The 16408-nt window shown below is 37.7% G+C and overlaps 2 protein-coding genes across 2 annotated transcripts in view; one reads left to right on the top strand and one right to left on the bottom strand.

The window, feature by feature from the left end:
• Nucleotides 1-3242: 3242 nt before the first annotated feature.
• On the top strand, nucleotides 3243-4491 carry LOC310947439 (succinate receptor 1-like; the record flags this gene model as incomplete). Its single annotated transcript, XM_083914227.1, has 2 exons — nucleotides 3243-3302; nucleotides 3541-4491. The coding sequence occupies exons 1-2, from the start codon at nucleotides 3300-3302 to the stop codon at nucleotides 4489-4491; spliced, it is 954 nt and encodes a 317-aa protein (XP_083770353.1). The 5' UTR covers nucleotides 3243-3299.
• Nucleotides 4492-9352: 4861 nt separating this feature from the next.
• The window catches only part of aadac (arylacetamide deacetylase), a 10458-nt gene continuing 3402 nt past the window's right edge, over nucleotides 9353-16408 (bottom strand). The window contains exons 3-5 of the mRNA XM_083914418.1: nucleotides 16237-16306; nucleotides 13783-13954; nucleotides 9353-11642 (exon numbers count right to left, since the gene is read on the bottom strand). Coding sequence (XP_083770544.1) covers nucleotides 11016-11642; nucleotides 13783-13954; nucleotides 16237-16306 — 869 coding nt within the window. The 3' untranslated portion in view covers nucleotides 9353-11015. The remainder of the gene's footprint in view (nucleotides 11643-13782; nucleotides 13955-16236; nucleotides 16307-16408) is intronic.

Here is a 16408-nt window from a genome sequence, read left to right as displayed (position 1 = left end):
AAACATAAAATCAAAAGCAAGTTGAATGTCGCACAAGTAATGTCTTACATGTGTGTCCTGAAATCAACCTCTAGACTACTGCCTGTCTAAACCACAGAAATCCTGCTGTCTTAAACTGATAGAAAACACAGCCAGGAGAGCACTGCCTGGTGTTCTGAGAATTTTCTGTGGTTGATATTGGATGGACGTTTATTTTGTGTAAACTGGGGAAAGGCCAATAACATGCATTTAATGATTCACAGATGACCACACATCCTTTATAAATCATATAAACCAAAGTTTACTTTAACGTGAGCTAACCATGTCAGCATTAAACATAAGATTTGCCTCCACTAGAACAAATCTGCTAAACACTATAACACAGGAATGCTGAAAGATTATTCGTGATTCCAGAGTAATATAACCAAACAAACCACTCTTAGTCCCAGGCTGGGTTTCTTCAGGACATGCCCATTTTATTGAACCTAGCTTACTGTCTAGGGCAAGGTAAAAAACAAACAAACACAAGAAAAACTACCCTCACTTTGCCTCACATGTCCCTCGGCAGTGGACCATGTGCTTTGCAAAGGCTGACCAACATTGTAAGCTTTGTTGCCATAATATACCTGAGGGCTCTATCAGATAAACATCATCGAGATATGTTATGCAACCACAAGAGAGCTGCTTGACACCTTAGATTAAAAATGAAAGTCAACACTGTGGCATTGTTTGCTAACCGTATATGTTCCAAACCAAAGTCAATGAATTAAAGTTGTTGTTCCATGTTAGAAAAGCATATTAAATTTCAAACGGGAACATCTTAATGTATGTTTCTGCTCATGATAGCCATAATAATTGCTTTAAGATGTGGAGAGAGAACTTTTCTCAGATGTTTTTAATCAGCATGTCAAACCACCATGCTTAATTTAAAAGGATTAGAATTAAAGAAGCTTGATTTATGGCAGCCAAGAAGCGGATCGGGTTTGGTCTACAGTGCTGTAGATACACTCCTGTTGAGAGCTGAGTAGCAGTTGTTTAAGATCAGTTAAGAAATCTACATCAACATAGTCATTAACACATAAACATTCATCTAATAAGCAAGTAAATGTGTGTGTGGAGGGGGGAGACAATTAGTTAAACTTAGCCCTGACTTATCACTTCATGAATAGAAAAAGGGAACAAGCACCCACAAAGGAAAAGTTGTGTAGGAATCAAAGTGTACACATACGCTTTCTCTTACTGATTCCAGTGACCAGGCAATCATGAAGTGAGGCATTTATATTACAAACTTAAATCTTTGACATTCTATTAAATCAACAACAGGTCAAAATATAAATGTATGCAGATGACAAAATGCTACATTCCAAAGCCTCTTTCCTAACTATATCCAAATCCAATTTTGTTTTTCGGGCCAAATAGTTCGCATTTGCTCTTAACAAAAATAATGTGCTGCCCACTGCATTATAGTTTTAGCACGTGCTATGTCCTCAGAAATGGTCACAATGTAAATTGGTGATACTGCCCATACTATTAAAAAAATCTCCCAATGCAGTACTTCAACTTTCCTAGACGTATTGTATAAATGAGTGTTTTACGGAAAATGTTTGTAACAAAATAATTGTTTATTTTGAAATCTTTAATTTGAATTAGGGAAGCCCTTGGAGACAAATGTAAAAACAAAAAAGGTGAATTATTTTTGGGGGGTTATTTATTTGTATATTTGTTAATTTTCATCTGTGAAAACAGAAACAAGTTGTCCGGTAAGTTTTTGTCTTTGTTCAAGAGGTGTGGCAGTAATGCTACCCAAAAATAAATCACAATGCTGCATAGAGTGAGTGATACCAATACAGGAACTAAATGTGTTTGTGTTGACTGAAATAGGAAAGGGAACTTTTAGGTACTTGCAGAATGTATGTCTGTCCAAGGAGGATGGAAATATATTAATAATAATAATAATAATAATAATAATACATTTTATTTGTATCGCACTTTACATTCAACAATCTCAAAGTGCTAATGCTTTAGCATTGCGAGTTGACAAGAAATCAAATGGTAAAGTCACTAGTTCATTATCTTATCTTGAAAACTCTGTAATCATCAAACACGAAAATCCAAATATGGACAAAAATAAAGAAGAGAAATAGTTAGACTCAAAATGAATCACAAGGGGAGGATTTATTTTTACATTTTACATGTTTCTACATTTCCCAGATGAAGGTTTTGTCTGGTAAACAGAGGAAAGAAAAAAAAGATAATCTTAAAAAATCTTGTGGCTTAACAGCCTGTCAGACCGCATGTGATAGAAGAGCATGTGCATCACCAAAAATGTTGCTTTCTATTTCTGTGGCCATGTTTACAGGTTAGAGCAGCCACACTGCCACACCTCTGTAGCGTGTCAGCTGTGTGTCAGCTAAAGAATAAAATGTGCCTATTTTTAGTGCAACACGCGAGTGGCTCATAGCAAAAAAGAGAAAGAAAATGGTCTTTTGACAGTCATATTGATCATAACTACACTTTCACTACAATTTGTATGTGTAAACAGAAGTGTATGTAGAATATGTCACAGATATAAACAAAATATAAATATTTCTGTTTTATTTCTCTGGATGGAATTTCAGCCTTCTCTGCAGCAACTGCTTCTGGTGTGGACTTGTGTGCGCAAAAGGGTTTGCTTCAAAGTCTGTAATGTAAACACAAAGATACAGCGTCTAAGGTAGGTCCATAGATAGAGGCTTCTTTGGTTTCGTTAAAATAATCAACATTTTATTCACAGCAACTTGCAGCTTAACTTACTTCTGACTAATATTTAAGAAGGCGTTGTGGAAAGGTGGAAGGGGAGAAAGCTATATGAAGAAGTCAGTTACCTGGTCAACTGTTCTGGTGAAAACCCTGAACAATAATAACCAACTTATCTGCTGGTTGATTTATGTGTCAGACTCACTTGCAATGGCATAGCTTGCATGGCACAGTTGTTTCACTGACAGTGACATGAAAACATGGGTGGTTGGATTGGCCCTTGTTCCAATAGAATTTGGATGAGTATAAATACAAGCAAGTCATATCCACTTTACAAATCCAGCTGGAGTACTAGGTAACAAAACAAAGTAGGCGTGCAGTTTTTATGTAACCTATGAAGTCTGCTAGGAAGTTTTGTTTCGTTTGGATATCTATATTTAATATGCAAATGACAGCCATGTCATATTAGAGGCGCCAGTAACCTGACAGCTCAATGTTTACTGTATCCAGTGTACAGATAGTGGCTGCACCTGTTCATGGTCACACTCCCTACTCACACGACTAGAAACTACTAGAACTGCAGCATGGTAAGTCTTAAGAGTACACACACACACATATATATGTTTAATGTGTTTTGGTATGAACCTATGGGTTTCTATTAAATGTCATGATTATTGAAAATTGTCCTTAAGGTTCACAGTTCCAATTCACAAGACTTTGTTTCACCTGTTTGTTTCCTCTTCCCTCCATGCCTCTTACTTCTCACCCCCCCACCCCCCTCCTTGTCATCTTCTACTCTATGTCCTCCTCAACTCTTCTTTCCAGGTGCTCAATTGTACAGAGATCGATGACGTTTTGGAGAGGTACTACCTGTCACCGTCTTATGTTATTGAGTTCTGCATTGGTTTCACCGGCAACCTTTTAGTCATACTTGGTTACATATTTTGTTTGCCAAAATGGCAGACCTACAATATTTACCTCTTCAGCCTGGCAGTCTCCGATCTTGTTTTTCTCTGCACGCTGCCACGCCTTTCGTACCTCTATGCAAATGACCAATCAGAGACCAGTCCTTTTTCTTGCATTCTCAACCGCTATATCCTGCATGTGAATCTGTACTCTTCCATCCTGTTTATGGTTTGGCTCAGCATGGACCGCTTCTTGCTCATAAGACATCCAACAAGGAATCACTTCCTGCTGAGGCCACAAACAGCCCTGATTGTGACAGGGCTGAGCTGGTTAGCTGTCAATGTCGAAGTTGCTCCAATGATATCACTGATGGTCCATGACCTTCAGATTAGAAACTGGAGTCACTGCAAGGATTTCGCCAGCCTGAAAGGAGACATTGATACATTGGGCTACAGCCTGGGGCTAACCCTGACTGGTTACATTTTCCCTCTGCTTGGACTTTGTGGTTTCTCCTACCAAATTGCACATTTGCTACGTGTCCAGGAAAGGGCTATACAGGGCAGGAAAACCTCCTACAAGCGGCCTCTGAGGGTTGCTGTATCAGCTGCAGTCATGTTTCTGGTTCTCTACACTCCTTACCATGTGCTGAGAAATGTCCGAATAGCATCTCAACAGGCTTGGGCAGGGCTGCAGCTGTGTACAAAGATGTACATAGAAGGCCTGTACATCATGACCCGACCGTTGGCCTTCCTCCACAGTGTCATAAACCCTGTCTTCTACTTCCTCATGGGTGACAAGTTCAGAGAGCTTCTATTAGCTAAGCTCAGAAAGCTGGTCAGAAAGACAGAGCAGCAAAGAGAACCAGCCTGACAAAATTCAACACAAGTTCCTACAAATGAGACAGACATCAACATAGTACATCTAACCATGTGGATAAGCTTCATTACCTGTATTTGTTAAACGTTTTAGAGTTCTGTTTGTTCCTGTTGAGTTTGAATTCTTTAATATCTTCAGTGATATAATTGTCAGCAATTTAATATTGGCCTGGTTATACGTTACAGAAAATATGTCAGCATATCCATGAAGTGGATATGGGGCAATTGCCTTTCAGGTAAGGTTTATCGTTTTAATTGTATCTGCATTTTTTTAAATAAATTATTATTATTTATGTTTGTAATTGGATGAAACTGGAGGTGCATATTTTGTCATTTCTACAATTTTTGGTATGTCTGTGCATTCAAGTCACATTTGTACTCCATTACTTTTGTATGTAATACAATATAACTAATCTGAACTAATAACAAGTGTCTACTGCTTATATTTTCTTTTGTAAGATTGTGAGAAAATCCTATACCTTCGGATCATTGAGGCATTTCTTTCAGTGTCACTTATATATTTGAATATCCATTAGGCCTGTCTTATCTATCACAATGCAAGGTCCCTACCATTTGTTTTTCCGAGCCTTTCATCAGAACCATTAAATCAGACTTTTCTAATAAATAATGTTGAATTTCAATCCCATTATACCACAAGTAATACCAAAAGTGTAGTTATGGTTTATGATACATAAGATATTACCACCAATTAGACCACATTTGTCCCACATTTGTCCCCAATCCCTGTTTCCTTGAGCTAAGTGTATGTTTGCCAGGAATGACAAGGCTAGAGCCTAAATAACAAATTTCAATAATGTACACTTGTTATTCACATTATAATCCAATCCATGTACTTGGCTGAATCCCTGTTACTTTTGCACTTTTAATCAGCATCAGTCCCGGTCTTTATAAAATCTCAATGATACTTGACCCAGCCAACCAATGCTTGAGCAGATGTTTCTTTGAATCTTTCCTGTGTAATGTGAATTTTTTTTTGCTGTTTTTTGTTCCTTAGCACTCTATACACAACTTTTTGAAATGGGATATTCTACAATTCAAACACTGAAAAAAGTGTATTTGTTATCCTTATCACGTACTAAAAGAGGATCATCCTGAAAATCAGTCAAGGAAAACAGTTTCATGATTCGATCTCTGTTGACTTTGGTTTTCATGGACTTCAGTAACCCCAGCTTGCTGAGTTACGTATGTAGCACCTTACAATACATCGCAACCTTTCCAACTGAGTCATCCGCATGATTTTCATTTTCATTGGAGAAGAAACAGGGTTTATTGTGCAATTTCCTGTGTCAGGGTCTTGGAATAGAGAAGGGTTTAGATTTGGTTGATTTGGATGCATTCCTATCACTTTAGTAGAGTTTATCATGCTAGTTTAATTTGTGAATTTGCAAAGTATGCATGTGTAATATTGTCATGCTTACTTTGAGTTCCTACACATAAAAACGCAAACCATTGCAGGAGGCCTGAAATGTCCTAATTTTTCCTTCTGCCTTGCACATGCAGTTTACAAATCAGAGGTTTTTTTCTATTATTCTCTTGCTTTCCTGTATAACATCAGGGTATCCAATTACAAAATCATTCTAGTCCCATCTTGAAAAAGAATCAATCTACTGTGGAAATGGTGTTATGGAATAAGGAAAATAATGAGTCAGGCTTTTATTTAGACACAAAATATTTCCATAACGTTGTTTCATTGTGGTTTATTGAAGCCTTCGAATATATGTTACCATTCTAATATACTGTATATATGTTTAACGTTGGAATCATCAGGAGTTGTCAACTCTCTTTATATTTGACCGAAAGTGACATTTGACACTTATTTTATTTAAGCACTGAATACCAATTAAACACACTTAACTTCATGTGGCTTTAATAGAACAGACAGGGTCAGGTGCTTTCTTTCAGCCATGACTAATCAAACCATGCCTGATCCCTCATTTAATTTATATTGGCATCTCTCCTGGATTGAGCAAAGAAAGGAAGCAAGGGCTGCTTTTTTTGTGTACATTTCAAGTTTCATAATAGAAGCCAGAGGGGGAAAAAATGCAGGGAAGTTCAAGTGAGGATAAATGCAAAAACCTAAAGCTCTCTATTACATATAATGTGACATCCTGATGTGATATTTTTGAGGGGAATTCAATATTGCAATTCAGACAACCGTGGCCACTGAGGCAATGAAGGCAGCGCAAACGTACAGTTTCTAAATGAATGCACTTCTTAATGAATGTAGAGAATAAAGTATTCATTTTTGATTTATTCTGAAATACTGTTATTTTTTTATTGTTCAGAATTTGATAGAATATCAGTTGTATACTTATGTGTTTTTTTATAATAACCAAGGCACTTCAACAAAAATCTTTGTTTTGTGAAAAAAGCAGTGAGCTAAATTAGAGAACAGTAACCACTGTGTGAGAAGAGAAGATATAAACAATATGTTCTTAGGGCTATAGGATTCAAAATGAATAGGAAGTGTAGAGGCCCTTTCTTTGAATAACTTCAACATCATCGACATCACTAGTTTCTCACACTGTTCTGGTTTGTTCTTGGTCCATTCTTCTTGCAGTCTCTTCCACATTTCCGTAACTGTAGAGGGTTTCTCAGCCATTACTTTGTCGCCAAGGATTTTCCAGAAATTCTCTATGGGGTTTAGAGCTGGACTCTGGGCTGGCCATTTCATTGTTTCTGTATTCTTGGTTTCAAGGAACTGCTTTACCTGTTTTGCAGGGTGACAGTTCCCCTCTGTCCACACAACATGCTCCTCAGAAAAGGCAATTCTCGTCTTTTTATTGTCTCTACTAATAGGAGGTTTGGTCACTGCAGAGTGGGCTTTCAGTCCAAAAAGTCTTAAACGGCGAAACACTGTGTGCAGAGACAGATCCTTGCCCTGTTCAGCGCTGAACTCGAGAGCAACTCCAGCTGCAGTGTTGAATTGATTCCCCACTGAGAGTCTTCACATAATCCCGTCCTCTTGTGCACATGTTTCACGTGGACGACTGGCCTTTCTGAAGGACTTAAATGAATCCCCTTGAACTTCATCTGAAAAACCTGCTGTTGCAGGGTTTCAGTCACCTTGGAGCGGCTTGCCATCTTACAAAGTAACCAGGAGAGCTGCCAGATAAATAGGGTGTGTCACCAAGTGGCAGATTAACACAAATAACTGGGAGGTATCTGAAACTGTTTAACCTTTATGGTGTAAAACCTTTTTTTGGTAAAACCTTTATTTTTCACAAAAAAAAGTTTTTTTTGAAGTGCCTTGGTCATTTAAAAAAACAACAACATGCTAGTACAGCAGTGGTATAGCCAGAGCAGATATTCTATCAAATTATGAACAAAAAAACAACAGTATTTCAGAATAAATCAAGTATTAATACTTTGTTGCTCTAATTTTGATCTCCACTGCATATGAGAAAAATGAAATGAGTTATCATCATTAGTCTGAGTCTCAGAACATGGCTTCAAATCTTTCATTATTTGAATGTTGCAAATGACTTTATTTTCAAGCCTTGTGAACAATGTTGCACGAGCCTAAGAGTAAATCATGTTATACAAAGTGCATATTTGCATTAGCCGCATGTGTATGCTTATTCATGCATACACACATTCCTGTGTGTGAACAGAGTAAGTATTTGTGCACTTTCTATACTGTATGTAGGTTTAATCCGTGCAACACCACTATACATTATTAACAGTTTCTAAGAATCATATGTCATAATCCATTTCACGTTAATGTTATTAGCCCTCCATTCCAGTGAAGGAATTTGGGATCAGTACATGCATAAAGTACATGCACACAAATCTGCACACGAGACCAGAATACAGAGGAATATGACCAGCATACTGTAGCACATCAGTAGTTCACTTTATACCCAGGAGGCATGGATTGTTTTGTTTAACGTGTCCTGACCTATTTGAATCATCCTTTTGTATAAATGGTTTGTTCGTTCTCATGCATCATCCTCTTTGCTATCCAGAGAAAAAAGGAACTGCCTGTTGTTTTTCCAACTTCTGTGTGTAGGTGTGTTTAGTGGTAGATTTGTAGATATAGTCTGCAGTATGTTCACGGATCAACTGTACTCTCTCCCTCAGATATGAACCCTTCATCCTGGACTGCTGCTTCGCGTAAGTGAAGCCAAGTGGATTTGGTGTATCACTCTATACAGAATAGCCTTATACTATATCATACTGTTCACTCTTAACTATGTGTAATGTATTATTTTGTCAAGATCATATAACATGAGAAGCCACTTCTGCCCCCTTTTCCTCTGTTCTAGTACAGAAGTAATACTTGCCAAATGTGGGCTGTGATAGGGTGCCAGGTGACTCTCCAACCATTTTCTAATTTCCAATGAAAATAAATTGACTCACAATGGGATTTTTGTTTTACTTTGAATGTAAATAAGCCACCAAAGTTCATGAAAAGTATCAAAATAGAGCTAGTTTATCAATAAAAAGGGGGAGATTCCCCCGAAACCCCCGACAAAGGTCCAGGCTTAGCTCACTGGCTGTTATCTTCCTGCACTTTTACAAAAGTGGCCCCCAGGCAAAGCAAGTTGAGAATCCCTGTAGTATGGTATGTCTCTCTCTTATTATATGGTATGTGGCTGTACACACACAAGTACAATTGATCAGTTGTTACAGGTCAAATCAATTTATTAACAGATAAAATTGGAATTAAAAATTATACAAATCATAAGTTCTCCAAGAGGGAATTCAAACCAAAAATAGAAATAGTCATATTTACAATTGAGAATGTAGCAGTGCTTTTGCAAACGAACCTGGTTTCTTTGACAAACTCTCATTTGATTAAAATGTTACATACTTTATGTGATACAGTATTTGTAAAAATGAGGAAGTGGATAAAAAAAACAAAAAAAACAATGGTATCCCTACAAGTTGCCACTTTCAGGTATTCCAATATCAATTGTGGTTCTTTTTGAACAGTAATGCTTAAAGAAACAGTGAAACATTAAAGAACAAAGAAAATCATATAAAGGTTTTTTATTTTGTTAACCTATATCTCCCTGTTATCTTTAGATAGCAGACCCATGTGATGAGAATCAACAGGGTTATATTGTCTGCAGACAGAAAGATAAAGGAGATTAACAGGGGGAGAGAAATGCTTTCAAGTCACCTCATATGATTTTTGGGCCTCGGGGGGAAATAAAGACTACCACATTTCCTCTGAATGCTGTTAGAGTGAAGGTTCAGGGACTAAAAGTGGACTGAGGACTAATAAACTTAAGTCACACCTATACAAACAAAAACACCAATTCAGACATTCAGTCTTAGTGCCAGCCATATAATCTTATCTACATACTGTTAAATTAACATTACACATTTATTTTTAAAACTGGCACTTGGTCTTGCACTGGCAACTTCCTTCAATAAAGCAGCCTTTGTGCCATTACTATATCCATTAACCAAGGGTCTATATTGGGAGCTTCTCTATCTTATTTATTGTTACAGTAACATGTAGAAGGTCAAATACCAAATGTGAAACTGTTTACTCACACTACAAAATCATGCTTGAACAAAGGAGGGAGACCTGTGATGTGCTGTAAATATTAAGGCTCCAATTCAAATATTGCCCAAATTCCCTCTTGGACATTGTCCCTCTCTTTGTCATATTTCTACATCACACTCAGCTAAGTTCACACAGCAATGTGTGTATGCAAGGTGTGAAGAATGTTTGGAGGTATGCAGTGTTACAGCATAATTGTTTACTTATAAATTACCAATATTATTTGTGGAATGTGGCTCATCAAATGTCATTATGTGTTAATCTTCAGCCATTGCAAAGCAAGATTTGAAGTAATACGTTTGTTATACTTTTGAGTATGTGGAAATTAGACCAGGTGCAATTAGATGTGCTGGTGAAGATACCATTCACTCTGCATCTCCCTGTGTACCACACTTAAATGGTTACATAACTAAGGGTTGTTTTTAACTAGTAAGTTTACTTTATTTTTTTCTTCCTTGTGGAAAAAGTATTGTTGTATTTAACAGAATACCGCTTTCAAATCTTTGATGTAATACCAGGAACCATTACATATAACACATCAAAACAATCTTAGGTTTCAGTATGAGCTGCACTCTGTGTTAACTTTGGTAAAACTGACGATATTTGTTGATGTTGTGAAAATCCTTTCCTCTCTGCCAAGACTTACACTGGATTCTTAAAATCCGAAATGTGATAGTTCAGATTTGTTTTGTGGCAAGCATTGCTGATTTATTGATACTGACACAATGAATATAAAATCAAGTAGAAGATCCTGTGATGGAGAACAACAATGAGCAGCACTAAATGTCAGCTAGCCAGCTAAAAAAAAAAAAAGCATCCATAACACAACTTTGATTTCTTTCCCCTCAGATCTCTCTAGGTAGTATTGTGTTTGTTGGGCAATGAACAACATATAAACAACACAAACTTGATCACCAAACATTGGTGCATTGTGTGAAAAACTGGAATGAATACTGATAGTCAAGAGTTTTTTTTTTTTTTTACAAGTTTTTCTCAAGCCATTTGATATAGTTGTCTGTCATGCGACGTGCAATCAGGAAGTCAGTTGGCCACACAGTGAACATCAGCCCTCCGTGAAATCCTGTGTCGTAGTGTTCATGCGTCACCTCGACACCGGCGGCACGGAGGCGTGTGACATACATGATTCCATCATCTCGGAGAACATCATACTCACATGTCAGAATGTAGGCCTTGGGCAGAGAACGTAATGCAGTGTCTGGAACCAGCAGGGGAGATGCCCTAGGGTCAGCAAAAGAACGAGATAGTCCATCTATCGCAACTGCCTCCCCTCCAACTCCCTGCACCACAGCAGGAGCACTATAGTTGTATTTTCTACGATATGTTTCTGGCAGAAAGGCGCTCCAGTTGACAAACTTCAGCAGGCTGGAGGACTCAGGGTTGTTGTGGGTGTTGGCCATCATGGCTCTGAAAAGGGCCTTGTCGCTTGTGAAGTATTCACTCCAGAAACGCACCATGAGGGTGCGGGGTAGAATGGGCATGTCCTGATTCTGCTGATAGGAAGGTGTGTTGAGATCCAGAGCCTGCATTACAGGGTAGATGAGTGCTTGGACTTTCAACTGAACTTGCTGCCCAGGCTCTTTCTGTAACTGTGAAGAGACACAGAGAGACATTGGCATCCATTCAAAGGAAATGTTATTGAGTATTTCTCAATCCGATGAAATAGACGCTGAAAGTTTTGAGAAAAAAAAACAGTATCATGTGATTGCATGTACTGGTCTTTGTTGTTTACAGGAAGAATTGCATCACCCCCAATGTTCTGTGTTTGTTCACTCTTCACTGAAACGGAGAAATCTCTTGACTCATAGGTAGAGTAAGAGAACTGGATTGTCATGACAGTATAGCTCTCCTCTAAAATATAAATAACAAAACCATATAACAAAAACATTTCAAGTATATTTTCTAATTGTCTGGTTATTAATAAAACAAATTAAAGCTCAAAACCTTAAAACAACATGTAACCTGAGCAATTTAACCTATCTTTACGGAATATTGCCTCTCCGCTACCACATTAAAACAGGATATATCTAGTCCATCGCTGCACAAGTAGTAGAACTTCATTAGTATTGTGCTCAGCTGCAGCAGAAGCTGCAGGAAAGTTAGGTCTGGGTCTTTTTGGGGAATATGGCAAGGGAGGATATGCATGCAGCGACATATTTTTTTTTTGGGGGGGGGGGTAGCCATGTCCCATGAGGGTATATCATGGGGTCATCCTGAAGACACTGCGCACCAGTGAGTACACTGAGTTTTTGCCTAGAAGCGAAACAAATCCTTTTCTACCAGCCTTATGTCTGACTCATGATGTCAGTCTTGTCGCAAAAAAATCTACTAATAGGGTGCCTAGGGAAAGGATGTCTGCTCCAGAATCTTGTAGACCTGAAAAGTGAAGCACTTAATGGTATCTGCTACTCTCTATGGTGCAACACCAGAAGTTATCTATGGCCTTAAATAGTGATGTTCAAGGCCATACATGTGTGTTGGCTGTGATGAGATGCTTTTCTTGAGTTTAATCTAGCACCCTATAGCATTGCAGTGTGTCTCTAATGCACACATAATGGTATGGTAATGAGGCTTTCAACCTTTCTGCCTGTTCCTTGTGTCCTATGCCATGTCACTTATGTATCCCATTATTATTCTTATCTATAGTAGCTGAGGTAGCTGAGAAAGCAGGTGACAGTATTCTTCCCATAGCTGGCATTGATCTCCCATGCCAGCTGCAAAAGGGTTCTGGTGCAGGGCCAATAAGATGATCACACATGGGCATGAGAAGAAAGGAGACGCAGAGTCCTGTGAAGCCATTGTTGGATCCTTAGGTTAATGTCACAGTAGCTAGAAAAATGTAATGGAAAAGTTGTGAGAATGCTGTCTTAAATAGTAACACCAACTCCTGTGGTGTTGAATTGGCTGATCCTGCCTCAGTGCATACATACAGATTTCATAGTGTACATGGATGCAAAATCAATGCGATACAAGTTGTGTTTTCAGCTCAACCTTATTGTCATTATACTTATATGCAACAAAACATAGTCTTGTCATTTTAAATATGTGTACTGTGCCTGAAACTGTACTGAAGCTAGGGGATAGTATCAGATAAATCAAAAACAACCTAAGCCTCAATCAATATTACAAAAGCACATTCCAAAGAGATTATGTTAAGTGAAACTCTTAACTTGTATTCTCTGAAATCCCAGTTATCCTAAATCAGCATTTAAGTGATATTATGTCCAAAGGGAATGCAATTAGTCATTGTTTTCTTCTCCTGTAAGAGCAACTGCACTTCTGATTGCCATCATCTTTTTTGCTACTAGTTTTTTAAACTGAATTGTTATTTTTCCTTCTCCTACTGTCATTTGAAATGACCAGAGCCCCATAGTCATTAATGTTATGAGGAGTGATTTGAATGTGTTGTTATGGCACTTGTACAGTTTAAAGAATTATAAAAGGGTACTACTTATGAGTGAATATTATCATTATATTGGAGACATTAGCTTAAAATGAACATAATTACCTGTTGAATGGTTAAAACAAAGTCATATATGATAGGCTATGAAATAGTAGGTCACTATAGGTCGGCTCAGACCAGAGCACATGTTCTTTTGGTTCAGGTTAATGCAATATTATTTATCATAATCTAGCTCATTGCCCTTGCCAGTACATATACAGTATTTTTTCCATATCTGAGCCAGGAATATAGAGTTGAGACTAGATATAAAAAATAAGGTTTAATACCTGCTGGGAGACAGCAGCTGCCAGGTTCCCCCCTGCACTATCCCCAGACACAGCAATGCGGCCTGGGTCCACAGAGTACTGGGCCAGCACCCCCTTCTGGAGGAACTGTTTGACCACACGGTATACATCTTCGTATGGGACAGGGAAGTGGTGAGCAGGGGCAAGTCGGTACCTAAAAAAGCACAAAGATAAAGATTAAAGTTGGAGAATAAATACACATGATCTTTGAAGGCCATGTGCACAGTCAACATTTAGAGCCATGTAATATAAACAAGACATTTTCAAGGGGATAACCACATCATCAGATTTATGTATTTTTTTTCTTGAAGTGGCAACAGTTCGAATTCAAGCACCCTAGCGTTCCCTACTGGTATTTTTGGTGCCGCTGTCAAAAAGACAACGAGATTAAGGATGGCTTGTTTTTTTTTTTCAGAGCTGACATTACCAACAAAACAACTAAGTAAAGAACGTAGATGAAATAGACAGTTGATTTTCATATGAACAAGTAGAAAATAGGAAAGTACTGACAAGTTATAGAGGATGAATCAGATTGGATGGATATTGAGTTTTAGCTATGTTCTCCATTTAATCCTATATAAGTGCTATCTCAAACCACTTGCACATAATGTACAAAGATACTCCTCACTATGGCACAACTCTGTTATCTGTAGTGGAAAAAAATGCTGTGTATACGAAACAGTGGCATATCGCAGCTTAAGCACTATTGGCTATGTATTGGAGGAGGACGGTGTGTTCCTTTCATAAAGTAATCTAATAGAGTGATTTAACCTGGCAGGAAAAGGACATTTTTGAAAGTACTTACAGATAAGAGTTTGTATTATGTCTAAGTCTTACAATGTGGCTGATAATACAATCTTAAATTATATAAACTGCCATGGGAAAGTCGCAAAGCCTTACACTTTTACAAAATAACTAACTCCTTCTTGAGTGAAGTCTGTTAATGTGAAAATTATACGGTAGAAAGACAATGGCGAAGAAATGATGTCTAGCATTGAGGCCAGATGTGGCAAACATGTGAAAGAAGTGAGAGGAAACATGCCCAGCCTTCTCCATGGGACGGGTTCTGGATTTATTGTACATTAATATGGAAGTTGGGTCTAAATTAATATCAGTCTTTTCTGTGAATATGTGATACTGAAGTCAGACTCAAGATATGTGTGACACGTTTTCCCTCTATTGTTGTTTTTGTTATGTATGTTTTCATTTTTTTTTCTTGACTTACTCCTTTATTTTTATTGGATTTATTTACTAGACTCTGTCTGCAGGATATTAAGAAATGCTCCACGTGAGCCGAAACTATCACATGCATGCCATCTACCAAACCAAATATAAGACAAATAAAAATGTAATTAATTTAAAGAAATTAATGACTGAAAATGGGTTATATGGGTACCCATGAATTTTGGGGATACAAACATACAGCTTATTCTTATGAAATACAAATTTGTTATTTTTTTTGCCTGTTTTAAAGTATTTGAATATTTCTGCACACTAGGAACCATAAACATTCTTGAATTGCATAAATTGGGTCTGACTGGAACACTGAGAGTCTTGTGGATTCATCAAGCCCAATTGTATTCATGTGTGATGATACAGGAATGGCTTTCATACATTTAAATCTAAATGTAATAAGCCAGTATACACTCTTACCATTTATTTATTTATTTATTCAATTATTTATTTATGTAGTTTTTATTTCTGATTTATGACTGAAAAACCATTACACACAGTGCTGAGCTGCACCTGAAATGAATCTTCAGGTTTTCCAGCTTTCAGATGATGTACACCACTTCTATGTGTCGTCTACTGTTGAGCTGCTTCCCATGAGTTTATAAGTCAATATTACACATGCCTGACTCTGAGATTGTGAAATGCTGTAATTACTCATTGAACCCTTAAAAACTTGCAGACAGGAATTCGGATGAGACAGATAAGGCATTTCCCTCACTCACCAGAAACCAATACAAGGATCCACTGTACCTCCCACTATCGAATAAGTTACCGGTATGTCAACAAGCTCAACCACCTTATACACACAAAACCGAAAGTATGACTTGATATCTGCGTACAGGTCTTTCACCTAAATGTTGATTGATGCAGCTTAAATATGTGAGTGGTGAAAGTTAAAGTACTGAGAGGCAGACTTAGAGCCGGATATGCCAAAGAACAACAGTGAGTGTAGCTGTTACAGAGAAAGGCCTGGCAAGTCCCAAATGAAAACCTGTTAGCTTCACTCTACTGCACCCTCACTTCCATCTAGCTTGTGACTAATGAGGGAGAACAGGAACATATGACAACAGAAAACTGTATGCAAGTGGTTGAGAGAAGGAGTTAGGGGAACAGTAGAACTTAACCATGAATTATACAAATGAAACAGCAATTTGTGTAGTATATTACAATATATGCCATGGCTATAAAATATGAAATACTTACTCTACAGAAAGAACCACTGCATCTAGCTCAGTGACAATTTGTCTGGCCAGGAGATCATATGGACTCATCCCTAGATAGACAATGAAGACAGACACAGATCAGAACAGAGACAACAGAAAGCAACAAAAACACAATCATTTTTCATCAATTCCTGAAATTCTCACGTCACCTT

The sequence above is a fragment of the Echiichthys vipera genome (genome assembly GCF_963691815.1).
Source record: "Echiichthys vipera genome assembly, chromosome: 5".
In the NCBI taxonomy this organism is placed as follows: Eukaryota; Metazoa; Chordata; class Actinopteri; order Perciformes; family Trachinidae; genus Echiichthys; species Echiichthys vipera.
Note: the sequence above shows the minus strand (reverse complement) of the source record. Positions and strands in the feature narration are given on the sequence as shown.